The 25,412-nt window shown below is 42.1% G+C and overlaps 1 protein-coding gene across 7 annotated transcripts; it reads left to right on the forward strand.

Moving 5' to 3' along the window:
- Nucleotides 1-25,369, forward strand: gmip (GEM interacting protein). 7 transcript variants are annotated; one of them, XM_080447809.1, is made up of 21 exons: nucleotides 1-261; nucleotides 2,098-2,194; nucleotides 4,497-4,581; nucleotides 4,708-4,786; nucleotides 8,047-8,172; nucleotides 10,963-11,027; nucleotides 11,650-11,757; nucleotides 12,584-12,664; nucleotides 12,856-13,005; nucleotides 14,590-14,727; nucleotides 15,816-16,000; nucleotides 16,111-16,235; nucleotides 16,345-16,407; nucleotides 16,581-16,676; nucleotides 17,124-17,293; nucleotides 17,648-17,824; nucleotides 17,942-18,079; nucleotides 18,209-18,411; nucleotides 18,877-19,204; nucleotides 21,186-21,288; nucleotides 23,732-25,369. In XM_080447809.1, the coding sequence occupies exons 1-21, from the start codon at nucleotides 222-224 to the stop codon at nucleotides 24,400-24,402; spliced, it is 3,228 nt and encodes a 1,075-aa protein (XP_080303935.1). In that variant the 5' UTR covers nucleotides 1-221; the 3' UTR covers nucleotides 24,403-25,369. The 7 variants fall into 7 exon arrangements, with proteins under 7 accessions (XP_080303935.1, XP_080303937.1, XP_080303936.1 ...); XM_080447811.1 differs by having other exon boundaries at nucleotides 4,708-4,774; XM_080447810.1 differs by having other exon boundaries at nucleotides 4,711-4,786.
- Nucleotides 25,370-25,412: the final 43 nt, after the last annotated feature.

The following is a 25,412-nucleotide window of genomic DNA, read 5'->3' on the forward strand; positions in this document are numbered from 1 at the left end:
TCAATTTGAGAACAAGAAGGGCTTGCTGACAAAGAGCCATCCATTCGTTATTTACCAAGTGTGTATCTGTACGGTCGGACGGTGTAGCATGCATCAATACAGATAATACTTCTGCTCTCGGGCTCATGTTTCTTCATGTGTGTGGTGGTACAACGACCTCAGGGCAGATGAGGTTCGAGTAGTGTTGTTAGGGCCCTTTGCGGTGCCGTCACACCGTGGAAATGGAAGCAACCCCTGACCAGGACACCTCCGATGCCACAGGTGAGAGAACAAAAGCAGAGTGACATCATTTGGTAGAAGATATTTGAAGAAGTGTTGCCTTTCACTTCATACTGTATGCAGGCCTCGTGGTTCATTTTGTTATAAAGTATTTTAGAGTTATATTGGAGAGATTTGAGATGCTTTTACGTAACTCTTTTATTAATTTCATAGGTCAGATTCATAGGTCAGATTTTTGGCCAATGAAATGACTCTAAACTGCCACTTGTTGTTTGTGAGATCTGCTGACGTGACTCAGGCAACCTCCTGACATGCACGTTGTGTGTATTCGTGCAAATGTGTGTGTGTGCGTGCCTGGTTTTGTCTTTGTGCGTGCATGTGCTTGCCAGGGTGTTGTGTGGTTTGGTGCTACATCCTCCCTAGTCAGTGCAACTGCAGGATCGATGAACTTCCTGAACTATTTCTCCATTTTGACACAGCAGGCAGTGGCTGTTCTGTCATGCACTGTTCTCTGTGCTACTTCTGTATTTACGTGTAACTGAAGTTTACTGAACATGGCTGTCTTTAAACATTATGAAAAACAAAGAATAGAAAGACCTGAGGCCGATTCTACAAATGCCTTCCAAATCAGTAGTTCTCACAGATTTTTCAAAAATGTAAAAAAGAAATAGCAAATGTACAAGCTTGCAGCACGGCACGAAGTGACACGCTGTGAGCTTGTATATCTGCTATTTTTGAATAGCCAACGCAAAAATCTAAAACTACACAGATGCTTTCCCTGTTTTAATGGGTTAACTGAAAACAACAAGACGTTTTGTGTAAATCCATATGTAAATCCATAATCATTTAACCTTTGATTAAATCTTGACCCACAATGGAAGTGGAAATAAGGTGATAAGAAAACAGTGAGGGAATTGGATCTAAAATGATAGATCTTAAGTTAGCTGTGCCGGTGCAGCTGTGCCGGTGCATCATATCTATCTGTCTCATAAAGGTCACTAATGTATATATATGACTGTTATACTGTTGTTATGAAAAACAAGGACTTTCTGTACAACAGAGCATGATACACATTGCAAGCAGGATGTGGTTGACCTAAATGGAGACAGCCTCAGAGAGAGAGAGAGAGAGAGAGAGAGAGTGAGGGAAAGATTCGTTTAACTCAATTACATGTGAAACATACATTTAAACTGTAGATAGCAGAGGTTTGGTTAATCAAATGCACCATACTTCATGCCAACTTTCAGACAAAGGTTGTATATATGTTTTCAACCAGATACAATGTATACAATCAGATATCACTGAATAAACATAACTCTTAATTCCCCCTTTATTTTTAGCAGCAATGCCTTTCATTATGATCTTTTTAGAGTCTGGTTAGCTATAAAACAACAACAAAACAGGCTTATTTGACAGTTTTGGAACAAAAATACTGTTAGTTTTACATATTTTACAAGTTACTTGGAAGCAAGTAGTGTTCACAGCTATATTGTTTATTTTTACAAAGGCACTTAAACTGCCACGCCATGAACACACATAAAATCAAAGATCTTTTTATATCCTCACAAAACCTTTACAGTCTCACAGTTACAGCAAAATTAAGTTTGCAAGGTTCTGTTTATAGAATTGCATTATACTGTGTGTGTGTGTGTGTGTGTGTGTGTGTGTGTGTGTGTGTGTGTGTGTGTGTGTGTGTGTGTGTGTGTGTGTGTGTGTGTGTGTGTGTGTGTGTGTGTGTGTGTGTGTGTGTGTGTGTGCATTCGCATGTCTCATTTGAGACCAAGAATGTCTTAAAGGTTCCTTTTTGTACACTGTATGAAATGGTAAGACTTTATAACAGCTGAAATTGAGTAATAAATTGCTCATTTCCCATTCCAGATGTGAAGAAGGCCCCACATAAATCTAAACCTAACCGCTACAGTGAGATCTTCCGGGATTTTGATAACCTTGATCTCTCCTTGGCCTTGGAGTATTCGTAAGTCTTGCTTCTTGTTTTTCCATCACAGATTTCAAGTTGAACTCATACATTGTAAATTGAACAGGATACAGAAAGGTCTTAGTTCTAAGCACTGTTTATGGAAACCATTACTGAAAACCAGTCCATCTATCCAAGTATCTTATTGTTTTAATGTGACCCTTCCTTTCCCAAATCATGAAAACGATGCCAAGCAATGGAAAATGGCCTATGGTTATGGAAAGTACAGGACAGGTGCAATTAAGCACATAACAAATAACCTTGACGGTAATTGTTGTGTTAATATGATCTTTAATTACAGGGCTTTGTTGAATATTAATTTCTGATTAATCAAGTCTGTTATCCCTGAATAACCAAGACCATTGTTCTGCTACAGCATGGGTTTTCAACTGGTGGTCCGTGGACCACTGGTGGTCCGTGAAGGTATTGCATGTGGTCCCTGACCATGCATTTAGTTAGGAAAGTGAAGATTTGTATTTTATTTTATCGACCACTTGTTGAGAAACAGTGCAGTTCGTCTAATGACGCGTCAATGTTATCAGTTACTGGGAAGTCTGATGGGAAGAACTTCCACAGAAATGGGAGTTAGAATCTCAAGGGAAACTGTACCGGATCGTCTGGTTGTGTCACCATTATTAGGAAATGTGCTCATAATCAATCGCATGTATCTGCTCGCTCATACGTAAGTTGCCGTTAAGGACTTGATTTAATTCACCTCGAATTAACTAATTAAATTAGGCCCTTAACAGTAATTATTTAATTTCAAGCTTTTCCCCCCACACCACACCTATATCACCCGTGACCCGTCCCAACACAACAGTGGTCCCCAGGTTGATTCTTAGTCGGGGTGGTGGTCCCTGGTTCATAATCAGTTGAAAACCCCTGTGCTGCAGTGTTTATATTGCTAGGGATGTAGCCTACTTCTGATTCATAGAATCACTATTTTGTCTAGAAGCCTGTAAGCTTCTAATATGCAGTAGCTCAGTCCGTAGGGACTTGGCTTGCGAGCTGGAGTGTGGCCCGTGACTGTATGGATTGTGGATTGGTAGCTGGAGAGGTGCCAGTTCACCTCCTTGGCACTGCCAAGGTACAGTACCTGTGAGCAAGGCAACTCTATGTGGCAGACCATCGCTCCACCATCTCTCCACTTTGCATGTTTACTAGATATCGGTATTTGGTTTCCTATGCGGGAGACTCTGATTCGAGTCTCAGGTGTTACAATTGCAAATGCCTCTCTTTGCCAGGAGAGGACATAAAACGTACGGATTGCAGCTTTAACGTGTCCCCTTAGCAAAACTTTTCTCTCTCTCTCTCTCTGTCTCCCTCTCTCTCTCTCTCTCTCACCCCCTTCAACCGCACAGGTACGTGTTGATTCACTGTCATAGTTATGTAACAGAGTGCCGAAGTTTGTATTCCTAAAACCATGAAAAAGGTTTATTGCACTTCCAATGCCTTCGTCTCAAAGTCTATGGGGTTTTGGTTAGATGCCTGAAATAAGGTCTGTGGTTAACACGGGCTTAAGAGATTTTCACCTTTTGTTATTATTCCACATAAAATACATCCAAAAATACCCCGCTCATGGATTTTGCTTTTACATCTGTTAATAAAAGCAGTTAGTAACAAGTGGCTAAATGATCCTACAGAGGTTGACGGGGACATTACACGTCATCACACCGAACCCACAAGCATTCGTGATGGTGACATTGAGTCATGCGAGTGCAACAGTGTTGTAGTTTGTTTATCCTTTTTATTCTAATGATTGCATTTACGCTTCAAAAATCATTAAAGTTAGTGATTATTTCCTACAATAATCAAAAATCCATTGCAAAAATCCAATAGGCTTTTTGTTGAGGGAACCAGGAAGATCCGAACTTCCTCTTTCCGCCTACAAAAATACATTACTGGAACGCTATAGGCAACATAATGCACAGTGAGAGCTGGTGATCATTACAAAATAACCCCAACAAGGTGATGCAGGTGACCCAGGTGTAAATCCCATCATTCCATACATTCATGTACAGTATTATGTAAGGAATGAAGGAACGACCCAGGTGTAAATTCCATCATTCCTTACATACAGTATTAACCACTTAAACCCTACCTATATATGCTTCACTACCCAGAGTGCCCCAGGGGTCTACACCTCGCCCCTTTGTGATGCATTGTGAGCTTGTAGATCTGCAGTTTTCGCAGGATGCCAGGGTTCATATGGTTAACCAAACATCAGTCGACCGGATATGTCAAAGGCTCATGAGAGCATTGAGATAAATGAATAATTGTATTTATACATTTTTTCCTGTAGTCCTACGGATGATCCTGATTCTCCAACCATCCCAGAAGCACTTTCCACGGAAACTGAAGACCTGACAGAGCAAGATGATGTGTCTGTAAGGAATCAATATTTGTACTGTAAATTATGTTTTTATCTCTGAGGGGTTGCTGATAAGGAAACCATTGAGTTAACAATTGAGGGGATTTATTTTAATCTATGATGCATCTTTTATCTCTCCCAGCAGTGTGAAGACACTTTCTGTCCAGAGATACTACGCTCTGAGTCTGAGCCCGCTGAACTAGATGCAGGTACAATTGCAGGTACAATTGCATGTGTACAGCTCAATGAATACCCAGAAGAACACCCTCTGTATGGATGAGTGTGTGCATTTGTGTGTTATTGCCATAGAGGAGACATCGCAGCGGAGACTTGGCTATCTATACCACATTAATACCACATTATACTATGTATGGGTGTTTTTGATTTGCCAGGAGTGTAGGACATCAGTGAATCTGACAGACCTGAGGCTGATTCTGCTAATTCTACAAATGCCTTCTAAATCAGTAGTTCTCAGAAGAGAAGATTTGAGTTAAACAATTCAAAATTATTCAACATTTTACACATACATTAGGTCGTTAGGTTTTACATTAGTCACTGACACCAGATGTCTTTCTGTCCATCCATAGACAACCAGTGGTGTGTTCTAGGTTTTTTTCGGAGGGCATACTATAATTATTCCCTCCCACACGCACAGCACGTGCACGCGCACATGCGCGAGTATGTACGCGTATGTACGCGCCCGAATGAAATAACCACTCTATTGTTAAGTAGTTAATGTGTGAATTACTTCTAAACTCCAACGGCCAGTGGTCATTATCACTTCAAGACAATAGTCACATATTAGCCTTCACCTCAGACGCCACATTATCACAAAAGGCTACCTATTTGAACTGAAGTTTACATTATTGCTGCCCCCCCAGCTTTCTCTGACGTTTTTTGGATGGCTACGTTTGGCTACGAAGATTTTCTGCAGGTCACACTACGTGCAGTATATAGCGTAACACAGTAGAACATACCACTGTAGACAACCCAGTAATACAGTGACATTGGGAACGCACCAATCGTGAGAAGCCTTTAGTGGCTAGTGTCTCTTTATAATTGTCTTCGAACCGTCCACTTTAACCGTTCTTGTTTTCACACAATTAGACACGTGCACTAATCTCTAACGTGATCAGGATGAGACAGGGGTAAAGAGAGGATTAGAGAGCAAGGCAGCTGCTGTAATGTTTACCTCGGATGCAAGTGGGGGGGGGGGGGCATGAGAGAGCAATCACTGATATTTTCCTAGTCAATTCAATATTTAGATCTTTTAAACTTAATTTTCACCATGTTAGACTGCTAGATTGAAAACAGACATCCCCGGTACTGGTGACTGACATTGTTCTTCTAATGCGTGGGGCGGGGGAAGCGTGTTTTTTAAATTCATTTCTTTCTTTCTTTCTTTCTTTTCTTTTATTTCTTTCTTTCTTTAATTATTTTTTCTTTTCTTTTTCAAAAGACATATTTAAAAATGCAAAAAGGAATTGAAATAACACAGCCCCTCACGCATTAGAAGGACAATATCAGTCACCGGAACGTAGAACATCAGTGAATCTAACATGGTTAAAATGGAATTTGCAGTTAAAATCGGCTTTGCAGTTACAATGAATATCTGATCAAATCAATATCAAATATCTAGTGTCTGGGGTTCACATAAAGCCAGAGTAGACATTAAGATAACCCAGAAATGTTTTAAAGTAAATACACCTTTAACTTCAACTTGAGGATCCACCTCAGCTGGCTGGAGATAAGTAGACAAATCAGTGCTAAATAGATTGACCCCGTTGGACCCACGTTATCAGGTATTAGAGATTAGGGGTTAGGGAGTCACATTCGGTAGCGTTTAAATAACACTGAGAAATACATTGTGCTTGTAAGGAGCTTACATTAGATTAGATACCTGTGATCAACTCATTCTGTAAACAACCTCGTGAAGGAGGAAGGGGAGGAGCGTGATGTTTCTGTGAGAAATTCTCTATGAAATTCTCACTACAATAAAATCCTAACTGAGAAGGAGAGCGAGGACATTCTTGAGTATTTTCCCAGTGCACCACTGTTGGCTGGGATTGGCTATCCATCAGGTCCTTATCCGCCTGGCACTCTGTCACACACCAGGAGCTAAACCTCACACCCGCCTCTACACTAAAGCCTGTCACTCTACAATCTGGACCTGTCATGGTTAATCCCCAATCCCAGCACAGGAGGCTCCAGAAGCTACTGAGAGGCTGCAGTCAGAGAGCGCTGAAAGGAGAGAGGCAGAGAGCTAGACTGAGAGAGGTCAACCCGGCACACAATCTGGCCACAAAATCACCAAGCGATTTCCCTCTTCAAACTGATTCTTGTGGATTTCGCTTACAGATGGAGATGCCGGAAGACATCAGCCTGGCTTGACTCTTATGTATTTATTTTACTACTGTGACAGAGACTAGTAGAGAGACTTCCTCCCTTGGATTGTCCAACTGAGGAACTTGAAAGAGAAGTTGCACACGTTCTGTCCGGCCAAAATATTTATCCTGAAACCTGGAACTGGAGCGTTGACAGTTTTTTATAAAGGAAGTGAAAGTAGCCTTTGGTTAATCTCTGCGTTTAAGTTCAGCTGCTGAAACTGACATTCATCTGAAAGGTGGATAGGAAGTGGGGCACTGAGAGTCAAGGAAGAGTGGTAGGGAGAGGGTAGACACAAGACCACATAACATCCACTGCTCTCTCACAGTGACTCAGAGAGGGAAGAAGAGCAGCTGATGTCAGAGAGAGTGATCTCATGTCAGCATCCTGGCTGGCCGACCACAGAGCAGCTGTAATATAGGTATGCATGCGGCATATGCGCTCCGACTGGTTTGGGTGACACTGCTCTCAAACCAGAGATTTGTCTCTCTAACTAATGGAGCCTTGTGATTCAAGATTCATTTTATACATGCTCATACACGTATGTGCAGTGAAATGTTGGTGTGGCAGACTTCGCCAGAGAGGAAGAAAGCAGTCAGGGAAAAGAACAGGCAATTGATCTCGCTTGAAGCCTTTTGTCTTGGGTTCGTATGAAACCTGACCCTTTTTTTTCGGTCCACGTTCTCATTATTTTTGTCTGAAAGATTCAGGATCCGATGTGGAATTTCTACATGATGTTTTGGGACACTGGATATTCATTCACTTGTTGTACTGGAACATACAGTATACAGGCTGTTTGCTGAGATATAATGGGAAGTTACAGCCCTTTTTTGAAATCTGAAGACCAGCTATGACTTCCCGTGTGCAGTCATTGTATCCTACATGGGGTTTGTGTGCAGCTTCTTTTTTTTGTTGTTGATAGATTTGTTCTTAATCTGATTGTTGATCAGTAGAGTTATGTATGTATTGTAACAAGAAGATCATCCATTACTAAACCCAGTAGAAAAGTATTTGTTTTGGACAACCAGTCAGATTGAAGCTGAGGCTTTGGTGTTTTAACCTGAACCTGGAGTCATGCTCATGTACTCCCTCTCAGCCCAGGATGCTGACCTGGTCCTCTGTCGCTGCGAGGGTGGAGTTGAGATGGCCCTGCAGTACACCAAGACGTGGTGCCGCTACGCCAAGGACCTCCTGGCCTGGATGGAGAAGAGAATGAACCTGGGTAAGGCTGTGTGTGTGTGTGTGTGTGTGTGTGTGTGTGTGTGTGTGTGTGTGTGTGTGTGTGTGTGTGTGTGTGTGTGTGTGTGTGTGTGTGTGTGTGTGTGTGTGTGTGTGTGTGTGTGTGTGTGTGTGTGTGTGTGTGTGTGTGTGTGTGTGTGAGAGAGAGTGTGTGTGTGAGCGATACCAGAATGATGGGGGGGGGGGGGGGGGGTTTGAATCCACCACGGTGCATTCCGGCTTTTCGAACACAATTGGCTGTGTTCGGGGAGGGTGATATTCGTCACTGCACACATTCTTACGTTTGTTGAACGGAAGGAGTACGACGGAGGCACTACGTCCTCCCAGTCGGGGCTCCTCACTGACAGGTGAGCCAGTAGTGGCAAGCAGTGGGAGGAATTAGTTGGCATAATGACTAAATTGGGAGAAAAGTTAGTACAAATAATTGTCTATTAAATATTTTTTTCTTTTCTTTTTTTAAATTAAAATTAAATTATTTAATCTGGATTTAAGTCATGACTCTGTTTCTGAGATTCTTATGACAGGTCACTGGTGTTCATGTTATTGTCAGGCGTCCACAACAAAAACAGTGGCACCGCAGACAGTCACTTTAAAGTATTCTGTAACAGAATGCAAAGACCCTAAGCACCTGAAGGTAAAGCTATAATAGGTACCACGTTCACATAATTCACCAACACATGGGGCCATGCATCTTGCCCGGTGCCAGTACATGAAGGGTCAGTGCTCAGCCAACGGTGCATTCAACCCACACCAAGCCCTGCGAGAGAGAAGGATTAGAGGGAAGATTAGTTCGTAAACGCAGGGTAATTGAAATGTCAAGAGTGCCTTGAGAGCGCATGCACAGAGATCACTCTGGCATCAGCCTGCACAGGTGCCCATCGTTACTGTCTCCGTCAGCTCTGATGCCAAACTTGTCAGCCTGTTAGTAGTAATCACATGGAGCCCTGCCTGGTTATGACGACGATTGTGTCGTTGGGCAACAACAACAATACATGACTAATGCAGGAAGGGCGGAGCTCAGGCCCTCACAGTTGTGGATTACTCAAACCTTAGAGGCGATGCTGTAATCGTGTAAGAGTGCCAAAGACGAGCACAGAGGTATGTTATTGTCCAGTTTAAATGGCAGCTTCACACTGTGCCCTGGGCAGTGATACCATAAGTGTAAACGTAGTATCATATAATATCAGTGTTTAACAACAGAGCAGCCTGTATGATGTTGAGCAGCGCTTAGCATGATGGGGTATTGATGTCAATCAGCAGTGAAGCTATGCCTTTACTTTAAACCAATATAACATAATAAATAAATAAATAATATAAAGAATCATTATTTGTATAGTATTTTTCAAAAACAAGTTTGCAAAGTGCTTCTCGGGCATAAAAACAATAGACAAGAAAAGTGTGGGAAAAGAAAAAATATATATGCAGTTCAATAAAAAAATAAGAACATTGAAGGAGCAATAAAACAAAATTAAGTCTAGCTGGCCATTCCTCTAGTTAAAAGTAATTGAATAAAAATGAGATTCTTTTTTTTAAGGCTTTTTCTGCCTTTATAGATAGTATACAGTAGACTGACAGGAAATGGGGAGAGAGAGATGGGGAGTGACACGCAGCAAAGTTCTGCATCGGGATTCGAACCCGCAACACGCTGGCATTGGCAGCCTAGGTGCCCGGACCACTACGCCAGCCGTCCGGGCCATAAAAATGAGATTTTAAAAGGGCTTTAAAAGTGGACACTGAGGTAGCCTGTCTAACCTTTAATGAAAGTTTATTCCACAAGTGTGAAGCCCTTAGGGCAAATGCACTGTTGCCTTCTGTTACAAACCTTGTCCTGGGGACCAGAGTAATAGCTTGTCTGCACATGCAAGGCCGTTAGAATCAGTTCTGAACGCCACAGGTAGCCATTGCAGTGCGGTAAGAGCAGGGTTTATGTGGTCATGAGTTTCCATAAGCTTTACAGTCATTGTCTCTGTATTCTAATTAACTATAAAAGCAAGTTTATATCGTCCAGTTAATCCACTTGGTCTAAATTGTAACTAAATCCAAGCATTATTTGATGTGTGCAACTAAAGCCATGCGACAGACTCCTGGTATTGTTTTCACATTATGAGTCTGTGCGTGGTGTTTATATGTCTGTCTGAGGACAGATATTTTCAACGGGATAGCATCACAACCACGCACGATGCAGTCACGAAACTTTACAGGTGTGTAGGTGAGATCACAATGAAGTCTGAATTTGAAGATGGGTGTGGTCTGAGCAAGGGTGCTGGGAGTATAAAGCAACTGGCTAGCTGATGCCATTCATTTCCATTAGCGTTGCTACTGTACAACATGTTAACAAGCTTTTAGTCTTAAATGGACTGCATTTATGTGGCGCTTTCTCAGAAGCGCTTTACAATGTATTTCACATTCACACACACATTCACACATCGATGGCGGAGGAAACCATGCAAGGCACCAACCTGCTCATCGGGAGCAGTTAGGGGTTCAGTGTCTTGCTCAAGGACACTTCGACAAGTAGCCAGGAGGAGCCGGGAATCGAACCTGGAACCTTCGGATTCCAAGGCGGCCGCTCTCACATGTTGCAACGCAATGCATCGTGAGCTTCTGTAGATCCGCTATTTTCGGCTAAGACATTTTGTACAGAGTGAAAACAGGCTGGGCCTAGTATGGAGCCCTTGGAAATGTATGTTTTTTCTTACCACACGCATAGCAGAGTAAACAACAAATAACACAAAGTGAATGTCAATATTTCAATCATGATTTCTTTTCACAGAACAAGAATTTGCAAAAAGCATAATGAAGGCTGCAGAGGGAGCCAAGTCCTGTGTGTCACAGCAGGTATGTTTGCAGTGGTGGAAAGTAACTAAGTACATTTACTGAGGTATTAAACACTTTAGCCCTATTTAATCTTTGGTGATTTGAAAATAGCAGATCTACAAGCTCACAACGCGTCGATGTGACGTGTTGTGAGCTTGTAGATCTGATATTTTCAAAAGATTTGTACCATGTTTTGTACATATGATTACTTGTGAAACGGCCATTACATTCTGCGTAATGAGTACTTTGACTTTTGGTACTTATATTTCAGTGTTGATACTTTTACCTAAGTACAATTTTGTTTTCCCACCACTGTTTTTGTGTATATCTGGTTGTTAGATAATTGTAGCACCCATATCATACTGTTTCAATGTATTCATAGTATTCTCATTAATGTTTGCCATAAAATCATTGTTTGCCATAAAATATGGCAAAAAGCCATGTAGCTCATTGGCCATGGTTGACATTTAACGATAACAATAATGAATATTTGGTTGTCTACTTTGTTTAGTAACGCATTTTATGCGTTATATTACTATATTATAATAGAGTCAAACTTACTAAAAAAGAACTAATGTTTTACCACTTTTCTGGCATGCAAAGACTGTGCGCTATAGACAGGTTGTCTTTCTTGTCTTTGCAGGTTATGATGCCTTTACAATACATCTACACTATGGCCCTGGAGCAAGACATCAAAAATAGTGGTGCCTCCAGACAGACTATAGAACAGATACAACAGCGCTGTTACCAGGTAGACACACACACACACACACACACACACACACACACACACACACACACACACACACACACACACACACACACACACACACACACACACACACACACACACACACACACACACACACACACACACACACACATTCTGTGTCACACATAATTAGTCTCTCACACAAGCAGAATTTGCCGGTGTGCCCACACATTGTGTGACCCTAAAGGTCCTTACACACCGGCGAATGTGCGAATATACGCAAAATTCGGACTCGTTCCGAATAATTAAAAGACGCTTTTTCGCTTCGCGAAACTGATGTGGATGCTTGCATTGACTTTATAAGTTTTTTTTTTAAAAAGTATTTATTCGCATGAAGAATTCGCCCCGGTGTGTAAGGACCTTTAGTGTTAATTCAACTCCGAAAAGTGTTTACAAATGGAACCAAAATAGACCTGCAAGGGTCCATTTGGTTATATTTGTACACACTCTTAGTTTTAATACCTGGAATTTATGTAGCACTTTTCTAAGTACCCAAAGTCGCTTTACATGTGTGTGGTGGAGCCAGGGGGAAAGGGTGAAAAAACAACAATTTTATTAGGAAAATAATTAAAACCAATAAAACACTAAAAACAAGAGTTGAAACAAAGTCAACTCGAAAAAGCAATTCTGAACAGGTGGGTTTTCAGGGAGGTTTTGAAGGGAGGGAGGGAGGGAGGGAGGGTATTTAAGTGAATACTTAGGTTTTGGTTCCATTTGGCAGAGTTCTAAATGAACACTTGGGTTTTTACTGTGCAGGGTTCTATTGTAGAGACTATGTTTGTGATCTGGTGTCTTTATCCTGAAGGCCTTGGCTGCCAAGAGGAATGAGCTTGACAAGTGGCGCAGAGAGTTTAAGGAACAGTGGACAAAGCAACAAAAGAAGATGGTGAGTTGTTTAGCAACCTTGCCCAGTAACGTTTTTTTTAAATGACACTAGTGAGAGTGATTGAACTCTCTATATTTTGTCTAAACTTGTGGGGTATAACTGGTGATTCCCTGAATAATGACCTCTAATCTAATAGATCTTTAACCTATTAAATTCAATTAAATTGTGTGTGTGCGTACGCGGGTTTTCAGAATGATGCAGTGTCAGCTCTGAAGAAGGCCCGGCACCAGTACATCCAGCGCTGTGAGGAGCTGGAGAAGGCTCGGGTTGTAGATGATGCAGCTGGATACAAAACCATCGACAAGAGAAAGTCGAAGTCCAGGGATGATGCCCAGACCAAGGTGAAATAAATAAAAGAATAAACACACACACACACACACACACATATTAGATACAGTACATATGTACAGATGAGTGACAAATTTAAGGAAAAACATTAATGACCGACTAATACCCCGTTTTCACATAGCCAAAGTGCAACCAGGAAGTATAGTGGACATTTTGAAAACCATCTCATGTGAAACAGGCACTTTCTCTCAGGGCGGACATACTCAGACTGTGTCAGCAAGAACAGACCATTCAACAACTACAAAGAGAGGGGTGTTATAGTAGTATAAACTCCTTGTTACAAAGACCAATGGACATTTGATTTAAGTGGTATAAACACCATAGGACTGGTCTAAAGCAATGTGGAAAAAAAGTGTGATGGTCACATGAGTCATTCTTCACCATTATTTTCCACAACTCAATACAAAGTTGCGAATCAAGTTCCTCTGAGTGATCACCTTTATCCTATAATGAAATATTTCAGTCCTGATAGGAGTCGTCTCTTCTAGGATGACAATGCCATGTTTTTATATTATTAAAATTTGAGTGTTTTGCCAATTATTTGGGGGCCCACTTGAAACATCCTCCCACGGGTTGAGAATTGCTGCTAGACAAATTGTGCCACGGCAATATGCTACCAGCTGTTCTGTTGGCTTGTGGTGACCCAACACCTTACTAAGAAACTTTATGTTGGTTTTTCCTTTAATTTTCCACCTTGTGGTGACCCAACACCTTACTAAGAAACTTTATGTTGGTTTTTCCTTTAATTTTCCACCGTGTGGTGACCCAGCACCTTACTAAGAAACGTTATGTTGGTTTCTCCTTTAATTTGTCACCTTGTGGTGATCCCAACACCTTACTAAGACATTTTATGTTGGTTTCTCCTTTAATTTGTCACCGTCTGTATGTATTTTCTTTTTCTTTTCTTTTTTTATGAGAGGGAGAGAACCACAAATTGCTGTTTTTGTGGTGAAACTTCACTGGAGCTGTTGTTGCTCTATCGTTGCTGAGGCACTGCAAGTCATTAAAAGCACATTAGAAGAACATTATGTGTGCACTATAATAATCACTACAGTGATAGTATGTGATATGTATATATGTACTGTATGTATGTATGTATGTATGTATGTATGTATGTATGTATGTATGTATGTATGTATGTATGTATAATTGCTTTTATACAGCAAATACCAAGGCACGCATTGTAACAAACAATATATGTCATAGCCGTATAAAATAATAAATGGGAGACAACCAGAGAGGCCACTGGCTCTCTCCATGGTTACAATAACACTTGGCAAAGCAACCGCATAATTCATGTTTTATGGGAATTAATAACAGTGTTGGAATGCATTTCTCACCATTTACATTGCCTGGCTCATGCTACCCCTTGTATAAATGTTTATAATATATGTGGCTTTAGGCTTACGAAGCTTAATGATGCACTTCAAGTACAGCGATATCATTTTGTCGCTATTTAGCAGTTTCACAATTTAAGCATTTAGCAGAGTTTACACAGTAGCAGAGTTTATACAGTACGTTAGTTATATGCAGTACGTTATGTAATGTTATACTGTATCTCGGTCTACCCCATGCAGATGACGGAATCAGAGGCAGCTTATAGGCAGTGTGTCTACGATGCCCGGATCCAACAGGATGAGTTGTGGAAGACCAAAGATGTCATTATTTCTCACATGCGCAAGCTCATCTGTCAGGGGGACACGGTGCTTAAAGAGGTTGGTGTGACATTAACCCATTAAGAACTGAGGCCGATTCGACAAATGTCTTCTAAAACCTAATGTTGCTACAGTATATCAGTGGTTCTCAAACGTCAAATGTCAAGGACCCCCAAAATGATATGTATTTGGTCGCGGACCCCCACCTGAAAATGTTTTGTTCCAGGGACCTCCAGAAGCAAAGATTTGAGTTGAAAATGTTTTAAATATATATATATATATATATATATATATATTCAAAGAAATCTAATTTCTTTGAATATATATCTGGAAGCATTCCAGATTCTTTTAGGGTGCGTTCGAAAATACAACACTGAGCGCACTGGCCAATACAAACTAATAGGCGAGTGTGCTCCGGTGCGTAATTTCCGAACGCACCCATGATGACATCTGATTCTGAAATCAAAGTCTATGTTTATATTTGGTATCTATCAGAAGCTGTGAATAGATAAGTATTAAAGATGGGGTGCCATGATATTGTTCAACCCTAAAACCTGATCATAAGGTATTATTATTATGTAAGGATTTTTTTCAAAAAAGAAAAAGTGTACAGTAAGTGTTAAAATGTTGTTTTTATGTGGACACGCCTCCAGTTCATTAAGTATACCTGGTTCTCACCTTAGCACCTCCTCCTCCACCTTAGCACCACCCACCTGTCCTAGTCCCTCCTCCTCCTCATGCCCACACCTGTTGTGTTATGATAATGAGGGGGAGGGTATGGCTTTGTGATGTCACTAAAGCGCTGTTTCTCTATTGGCATGTTTGACCCTCGAGGTTTCAGCCTCCAGGAAGAAACTCCAAATATTCATAGAAGACATAAAACACCATAAAAACACCACCGGGGGGCTTTATTAAGTTCTATCAACCTCATAGACACATGAAAAACAGAAAAAGTGCAAAAACATGGCACCACCTCTTTAAGGGTGTGGTATGGTCCTTCAAATTGTAGAAAATTAGTATTTTAAACTAAGAGCATACAGGAACATCATATAACCAGAGAGCGGTATTCTGATGTTGTGTATTCTACCTGTTCATCTATACATCCATCTTTCCCCTGGCTTGGCCCCAACTTGTTCTCTCTGCATTAGGCTACAGTCAACATGTTCCACTACCAGCGCCAGCAGACAGAGGCTGTCCCCCTGGGCTACCACAACCTGGAGCTGACATGCCGACCCCTGGAGCCCGGGGAACCCTATCTGCAGTACATCTTAAGCAACCGCCTTCCGGAGCAGCCCCTACACACCTTCACCTTTCAGGAGTATAAAAGCAAAGGGTATGCACTTATTATCTCTTTGGCGGTATCAGCAGTTGTCGGGGACAGATATTTCCAATAACGCGCCAAATAGTGACGCTAAAATCTGTCTACTGCTCCTTTGATAAAAGATCCGGGAAGACCAAAAGGAGGACCAGTAACCCCCTCAGCACATTGCCGGATTCTTTCTCTCTGCTGAATGACAGCTGCCTGGATCTCTCTAGATCTCTGGATGGCAGACGTCCTATTGATGCAAGTAAGTAAGGAGTCCCTGTAGAAATGCCCTGTACTGTATGTGCTGTTTATTTAGACATCCTGGTCTTTAGAAAAGTGTCTCTCACTCATTTTGTTTTGATGCTCTGCAGGAAGAATGGGTTACAGTGACACTGACAGTTTGGGAGACAGTATGGAATCTTTGTCTAGCCCCGGTAAGCAAACGTCTGCTCATTTTTGTCCTCATAATAATAATAATAATAATAATGACATTATTATCACACGCTTCATTAGGAAGAAATCTCAAATAGACGTAATGTTTAAAAGCGTCATTTAAAAGCTTGTGGGAGCTCTTCAGTGCTCAACATTTTATATTTACCCTCTCCAGCTCATGGTGTCAGGATGCGGCCCAAAGCCCCATCCACTGGGACAATGTCTTCAGAAGACCTGGATGAACGGGACATGGCAACAGGACTTGAATCAGGTTGGTTTGGTTTGTTTTTTTAATTTAAAGGTAAGGTAGGGTAAGTGATATTTTTTGGTAATTTATTATGTTTTTGTTAAAAAGGTTAAAGTATTATATTCTGATAGTAAACATTGCTACAGAGCGTTTGTTCGGTCACAGGGGTCTCCCCAGCTCGTTAGTAAACAGAATACAGTACATTTTCAGGTTTCAATTTTTAAACCAATCAGGAGAGGGCACTGAAAATACATTTTCTGTTTAATAAAGAGCTGGAGAGACACGGGAGACTCCTTTTACTGAACAAACACTCTATAGCAATTATTACTATCAGAATATAGAGCTATTTAACACTTATTTTAACCAAAGTAAATCACTTACCCTACCTTTAATGTAAAGATTTAGGCTTTCGCAAAAAATACTTTTACCACATAGTTTATAATTGTGCCCTCTCTGTCTCCTCACTCTCAGACAGCATGGATTCCGCCATGGAAGCGAACGGTTGTGGGAGCAGGGTGCGCACGCCATCCCGGGCCGCGCTGACACACCGATTGAGGAAGATGAAGAGCATCAAGAGCAAGATGCACAAGTGCAAGCAGTGTGACAACTACATCATGGTGAACGGGATCGAGTGTGAGGAGGTACGAGGCCATGGGGGAGAGATCATTTATATAACACACTCCTGGGAGAAGAATAAAACGCTTCAAAGATGGATGTTTTACTTATTACTAGTCCATAGCAGTAGTCAAATGATGAATGCATTAGCCACTGTGCATAATGCTGTGTTTGAGAGTGCAATTTGTGTTTGTGTTATGTTTTCAAGTCTGCCCCCAGTTACATAACACAATGTAGCACTTACTTGAGTTGATCACACCATTCTTGTTATTTGTGGTACTGTAATTCAACACAGAGAGAGAACATCAACGAAACAGAGGGGATTCAGGATCATTTTGTTTAAATGTTTTTCTGTTCCGTTTTTCTGTTCCTGCGGTCAGTGCCCGCTGGCCGTCCACAGGAAGTGTCTGGAGGTGTGTCAGCTGGAGTGTGAACAAAGGAAGGGGGTCTTCTTTGGCGTGGGTCTTTCGCTGCTGCTGCGGAACAGCCGGCACCAGGTGCCCCTCGTGGTGCGTCGCTGCACGGAGGAAATCGAGAGCCGTGCTCTCGATGTCCAGGTAATATTGACCCACGTATGCAGAACAGGCTGCTGTAGATTTAATTTTAACGTTTAGTGATGTTAAGCACAGCTACTACCTTGTCACTGCATCAGTAACCTCCCATCTTTCTCCCAGGGAGTGTATCGTGTCAGCGGGTCGAAGCCTCGCATCCAGAAGCTGGTCCAGGCCTTTGAGACTCAAGGGAACCACTTGGACCTGTCCGACCACTCACCCCATGACGTCACTTCTGTCCTCAAGCACTTCTTCAAGGAGGTACACTAATTATCTGGCTCATTACGAGGAATGGAACCGATTTAATATTCATTCATTGAGAGTATTTATCTCAGTACTTGAAGTCAAGACTGTGATTCTTATCCAATCTGGCTGTTTTCCCTCCCACAGCTTCCGGAGCCCCTGTTTACCTTCGACCTGTACGACGACTTCATCCGAATAGGCAGGACCGCCCAACATCTGAGTGAAAGGGTGGCGACAGCGGATACGTCCGGGTCAGTGCATGATGTCATTCTCAGCCTGCGACAGCTGCTGGAGAAACTCCCATCGTACAGCCTCAGCACACTGCATCACATGATGTGTCACCTGCACAGGTGGGCTGAAATTTCTCACTACACTTAATTAGTTTTCACAAAATACTCTCTTCAGCTCAGTCTGGATTTTTCTGAAGTGGTAACTTGCCATTGACATCGTCTACATACACTCTACAGCAGTGGTTCTCAAAATGGGGTCTGGGAAGTGGTGACCCCCCAGGGGTTCTAGAGGGTCCCCAGTAAAACTTGTTATTATAGCATAAAAATCTGATCAACCACTTTAACACATTTTTATAATTTGGTTATTCGAAAATAGATGATCTACAAGCTCACAAGTGTCTCATCATGACACTTTGAGAGCTTGTAGATTGTTCAAAATCTACTCGTATGGCGGTCCCTGGCACAAAATCTTTTCAGATGGGGGTCCGTGGCCAAATACATATACATTTGGGGATCATTCACTTGAACATGTTTGAGAAAACCACTTCTATACAGTTGCTTAAAGTCAGCTTTTCCTCTTCACAGAGTTTCAGAGCACTTTGAGGAGAACAAGATGTCTTCAGGGAATCTGGGCATTGTGTTCGGGCCGACGCTCCTGCGCCCTCTAGTGGACATGAACATGTCAATGGATGCCCTGCTGGAGACCAGCTTCCAGGCTATGATAGTGGAGTTCCTCGTCACACACCAGGAGCAGGTGTTTGGCCCCCGACAGAGAGCCGCCGGCACGCCCCCTCCACCTTCAGAACCTCTTCCAGACACCCCGCCTCGCCGAACCTCCGCCAACCTGGAGGAGCAGTTCTCCGCCGATCAGGAACACGGGGCGTCGTCCAGAGAACGGCCGCGCTCACTAGAAGTAAGAAGAAACTCAATCGATTAGGGCTGTAGGGCAATATAGAGATAGATTTTTATTTTATATTGATATTGTGATATGAGACTGGACCTCGTCTGGGATTTTGGATATCATGATATCTTGATATGGCATAAGTTTGGTATTTTCCTAATTCAATTATTCAATTAAGCCCTAAATGTTATTATTGCAATGTTAATATAGACTTGATTTGATTTAACTGCTGCATGAGGTTGGAGTAGCTACAGTATATGTATGCACAGGACAGACAGAACACTGCCCAAGCTGCTTGTAGTGATTAAAGTTCCTTGTTGTTTTAAGCACTTTGGCACGGCCATAGGGGCAGCCAGAGGCTTAGCTCGCTCTTATTCTGTCAGGATTAACACACTGACCAGCCACTGCTTTTCTGCTGCTCTGCATCTATGGACTCTGACCGTTCTTTTAACCACACGAACCCTATAGGGCACTGTTTCCCCAAGCAGTGGGTTGGGAGTGGGACCCATCTTTGGGTATCGCGGACACATTTTTATGGGTTCCTGAGTTTCTTACATAAAATATATAAATTTAAATCTTTTGAAATAATATATATATATTGTATATATATTATTTCAAAAGATTTTAAAAAGTTAACAACTTTTCATCAATTAAAAACAATTCCAAAAAGTATTTGATTATTAAAATGTAAAGATCCAAATTCCATAAATACATTAAGAAAGCTTGCAGCGTGCGAAGAAACACGTTGAGAGCTTGTAAATCTGCTATTTTCACTAATTTGGGTCCTTGGCAAACATCTAATTTCTATTTTGGGTCTTGAGCAAAAAAGTTTGGGAACCACTGCAATGGAATGTAATAATAGGTCGAACATTGAGTGACAAGTCACAAATGTGTCGCGCTCGCAACGCGATGTGTTGTGAGCTTATTAGATTGGCTCTTTTTGGTAAAGATATTTGGTGTGTAGAGAAAAAGGGAGGGGACCAGGTATGGACCCTGGGGGACCCCGGCCAACAAAGTATAGGGTTTAAGTGGTTAATGCAAACAAAGCTTTGCTTTCGTTCAGATTATTAAGCCTGTACGTTTTTGCAGAAAGGAGCTCAGTACAGCCCTGCACACTATATATATATTTACTGGACTGACCTGAGACAAAAAACTAAATACGTGGGGCGGCCATAGCTGAATGGGTAGAGAGGCCATAGCTGAATGGGTAGAGAGCCCATAGCTGAATGGGTAGAGAGGCCATAGCTGAATGGGTAGAGAGGCCATAGCTGAATGGGTAGAGAGGCCATAGCTGAATGGGTAGAGAGGCCATAGCTGAATGGGTAGAGAGGCCATAGCTGAATGGGTAGAGAGGCCATAGCTGAATGGGTAGAGAGGCCATAGCTGAATGGGTAGAGAGGCCATAGCTGAATGGGTAGAGAGGCCATAGCTGAATGGGTAGAGAGGCCATAGCTGAATGGGTAGAGAGCCCATAGCTGAATGGGTAGAGAGGCCATCTGGGAATCAGAAGGTCCTGGGCTCGTCCCCCGCGGTCCGCCCAGTTAACACCCTTAACAGCTCCCCGGACTCTGTATTAATAGCCCCCACTGCTCCTAATAGTTAGGGTGGGTAAATGCAGAGGACAAATTTCATGTACGTGCAAATGTATGTACAGTGACAAAAATACTATGATGATGATGATGATGATTATTAAGAGGTGTACATGTAGATGGCAGATAATTAAACTTTCTCTCATAAAAGAGAGAAAGTTGAAATTGTTCTGGAATGGCATCGTGTCTGTAACTGTAAACAAATAGTCAGACAGGTTCATCCCAGACTCATCTCTGTAGCTATGCTCTATCCTGCAGTCTATAGCTAACACATACTGTATGGGTGTAGGATTTCCTAACTAGTAGCAAATTAATGTCTGCAGAAATCTACTAAATTTCCCCATGTGTTATACTCCAAAGCTGTCACCTGGTCCCCATACTCAGACTCTGTGTCATTCCCACAGAGTCGAGCAATCAAGAGAGAGTCAAGCGAGGGTTATATATCTGACAAGTCTTCATCCAATGAGGCAGTGGACCAGCTCAGCCCTGAAGCCAATGAGGGAGCAGGTAGGCGGGTCATAGAGATCATTGGTGTGGCAAGTGTGGGTCAAGTCAACTGTAGGCTCTCACCCTTAGTTTTGCTTTTACCCCTTTCTTTCGTGGTTTTCTTTTGCATTGAACCATGTTCTTTTACGTAAGAGAAGCATAGGAACCCAAATGTAATTAACTTATAGATTGCTGCGCTGATTGCTGCTTGTGTCTCTTCTTTTCTGCTTCAAGCATTTGTTTTAATTGAGATGCTCTGATTATAGATTACAGACAAAGCTTTGAGGTGATTGGTTTAATAAATCACAGATAGGCCCATCTCTGAAGGCTTGTGTAACTCAGTAGGTCCCTCGCTATTAGTTATGTGTAGAGTGCCTATAGGGGCTAGTAGTCTGCTGTTTGGTTCTCACTTTGCATGCTCCACATGGCCATATCATTTTTATACGTTGTGTTTCTTTCCATTGTTATGCTGCTGAAGTCTTGTTGTACATACAGTATCTGTACGGTAGTGATGTGCGGGTCAGGTTTTTTCATGACCCGCCCCGCCCCAACCCGCCACGGAACCCAACCCGCCTCAACCCGCGACCCGCGACCCCATATAAATCTATGGCTCAACCCGCCCCGCGACCCGCGGTGGGAATATAAATATATATTATATAGCGCTCTTTTAAGTACCCAAAGTCCCTTTAAATGTCTACAGTAGCACAACATTGTCATGGGCTGAATAAACAAGCATGTTGTTCAAAATAGGGTTTTTTTTTTTTTTTGCGTGTGAGAGCGGCTGACCCGCTCACCCGTAGCCCGCATAATTTCCTCTGAAATCCTGACTCGACCCACCCGCGCCGCGGGTTGACCCGCGGGTCCCGCGGGTTACGGGTCGACCCGCTCATCACTACTGTACGGTATATCTTAATGAGTCAAATTGCTTTGTTCTCAGAGAGATCATCTTAATGGAAATGGCATTAAGTGTTGGATGTCTTCTCCACCCAAATTAAAACAGTCCCTTGTAATTAATGCAACAATATCACAGTGATTACTTAATGTGCCTGCCTCTGTGGGCATGTAAAACCTTTTTCTTTAACTCCCAGAGTTACTCTTCCAAAACCATTACTTTCCACACCACTCCTGTCAATTCAGAAGTAATTTGAAAACTAGTGGTGTCATTTTCTATTCTTCTGTTGAAAGTCATAATGCATCTGTCGTTTTAAGTTAGCTATTCAAACAACGGAACTGGCATGCTCAACTGAGTAGTCTTAAGAGTATGATGCGTGCCAACACAAATGGCACAAAAATAGCAAATTAAGTCATCAGCTCTCGCAAATAAGTATGTAGCCAACACTTTTAAAAGCAGAACCACAGAATGAAATGGACACATTTCAGTATAGGCCTTCCTCAGCGTTTCTGTATTCTGTATACTGTGTGTGGTTGTTTGACCCAGACAGCAGCCATGGGACCTGGTGATTAACAACCAGCTGATATACAAATCATCAAAAGAAAATCATTGAAGACAAATACTAGTGAGAAAAATAGTAAGAGGAATAGTAAAATACAAAAATTAAGTCATAAGAAGAAACATATCCAATTCTGTTTGGTAGCTACTTGAGATACTAGTTACAATTGGTTTCCTATATGATTGTGCCAAGTAGGGATAAGCGCTTCTTTCCTATTGGTTGACAAAGTTCACCAATGTTGAACTCCATGCTTCAGATGCGTTGAATGCAACATGTCAACTCTCCGCAACCGGACTCTCCACCTTTTTGCTCCCATAGAATGGAAGTGAACGGGACGCTGATGCTTCTGACATGTATGTGCGACCGGCATGCCTATAATGCAGCACCATATTGCCTGTGTGTAATGTGTTACCAGCAGAGCGATCGATCATACGTATTAAAATATGTCATCACACCTAAACCAAAGCCTTTATATGAGTAAAACGTAATTACACACAATCATTATTTACCTGTTTCTACGGTATGATCCCCACTTCATCAAAGAACATTTAGGCCTTGCCGCTGAGGCAGGAGACTGCGTCACAAACAAGTGCCGGCTCAGTATCACATTACACACAACCAGTGCTGTTTCACAAACTCTGGTCATTTGGGTCTGTTTGTTGGTTTCTAGTCTGTGGTAGCTACTCATGCATGGCACTGAGAGGAGGGAAGGCATTTACCCTCCTTATGCAGGTTTGCAGCTCATGCCACCCTGCGCCAGTTTGCAATATATAATACAAACAGCAGCATGCATATTAGAATTTTTCACTGTTTTTTTGTCATAATTGAAATTAATTCAAAAGGATAAAAACACAATTAAGCCTTGAGGCTTGTTTCCATGGTGATCCTATAGGGGAAAGGATGCAGGGGGTGATAATGACTTTAAATAGGTATTGTTGTGGTTGTGTGTAAGAATGTATATGATGTAGAAGTTATTTGGTTTGCTTCATGTTGCCATCTCTTCCTCCTCTTAGTCCTGGCTGTAAAGGGAGCTTCTGGGGCTCCTCTGGGTGGTCCGATAGGTGAGCCAGACTCTGTTCTGGGGATCCAGCCACAGCACTACTTCGCCAGGCAACCAGTGAGGTATCACCAGCGCCAGCACCCCACCCCGGGAACCCAAGACTGCAACCCATCAGGCCCTGGGGGTGGGCAGCCAAGACCAGAGCCTTGGAAGGCCGGGGCCCCGGAGAACAGCCGTCCAGGGAGCGCAGACAGCAGCCGCAGCTCCTCTCCAGAGCCAGGGAAACTGAAATACGCCAAATGCTTTGATGCCCCCCCAGAGACCACCCACCAGACTAGCCAAGCCAGTAACAGAGCAGAGGGCAAGGTGGACATTGTGCCGAGCCCCCGTGAGGCCGCGCAGTGTACGCCGGGATTAGGCGCGACATCTACGTCATCGCCGGTTCCAACTGCAGCACAATCCACTCCGACACAGAGGCCTTCTCCCGAGGCGTGTTGCGGCCGTCAGGCTAATCTGAACATGAATCAGTCAAATAACAAACAGAATGTGGGACAGGGACGGGCTCTATGCCACTCAGCAAAGAGACTTCCTGTTGAACAGGCCCGGAATGCCCACACCATCCTGTCTAGTTTAAAGCTGAGGCGACGCCACTCAAGGAAGGATCACGGGCAGCTCTTTGTCTGAGACCACTTGGAACCGGTGGCAGAAAGAACGACAACAGAACTGTTCAAATTAGTGCTGCCACTATCGGCAGCACAAAAAAAAACTTATTTTTTTTTGTGATTATTCTGTCGATTACTTTTTGGATTAATTGAGAAGAGAAGCTTGTTTTTCAAAAATATTTATTTTTTACTTTTTAAATATCAACGAAAACATTTACCACTTCAGCCCTATGCTTTGTCGCACAACTGTGTCGTGTAGAAATAGTGAAATTAGCTGATCTACAATTGTAGATCTGCTATTTGCACTATTTTTTTAAGTTTTTGAAAAATGTCACCTATATGACATGCCCAAAACAGGGATCAGTTATTAATCGATTATTTAATTAAATTAGCGATTATTTTGTATAATCAATTAGTTTGATTAACTGTTGCACCACTAGTCCAAATCAATATTTTCACACACAGATATGGCTAGATGTATACGCATATATACTAAGTGTATAATGACTTACTTGTAATAACGTTCAGCGTTAGCCTACAAGTAATAGGTTTCATGACTGAAATGCTCATGTATTTTATTCAGAAATCAGTTCACACGGCAGCATTTGACTGTAACTTTTCAAAATCGTAGTCCAGAATGCAGCTACAGGAACCCCTCAAGAAACAAAACAAAAATAGAAATCATGTGACGAATTGTACTGTAGTCTAATAGCCTACAGATACGCATGTTAAGTTAAGAATGTCAAGTCATTTTGAAATGTTTATATTCTCAAAAGTGTTCCATTTGATACAATGGAAGCATATGCTTTTAAAACTGTTCTATGGTTTTATTGCTGAAATCTTCTATAAATAAAAACAAATAATTACTGTATGCCTTCATTGTACTAACTGTATGCGCATTGTTGCTAGTGTGCCACTGGGTGGCAGTGTTCTCCCAGTGTTACAGCTGAATAAAAAACAGGAGTGGAACGGTGGAATTCAAGCAAACCTTCTATTTGAAATTCTACACTTTGAATATATATTTTCCTGCAG

This window comes from Gymnoscopelus braueri (assembly GCF_963280865.1).
Source record: "Gymnoscopelus braueri genome assembly, chromosome: 13".
Classification (NCBI taxonomy): Eukaryota; Metazoa; Chordata; class Actinopteri; order Myctophiformes; family Myctophidae; genus Gymnoscopelus; species Gymnoscopelus braueri.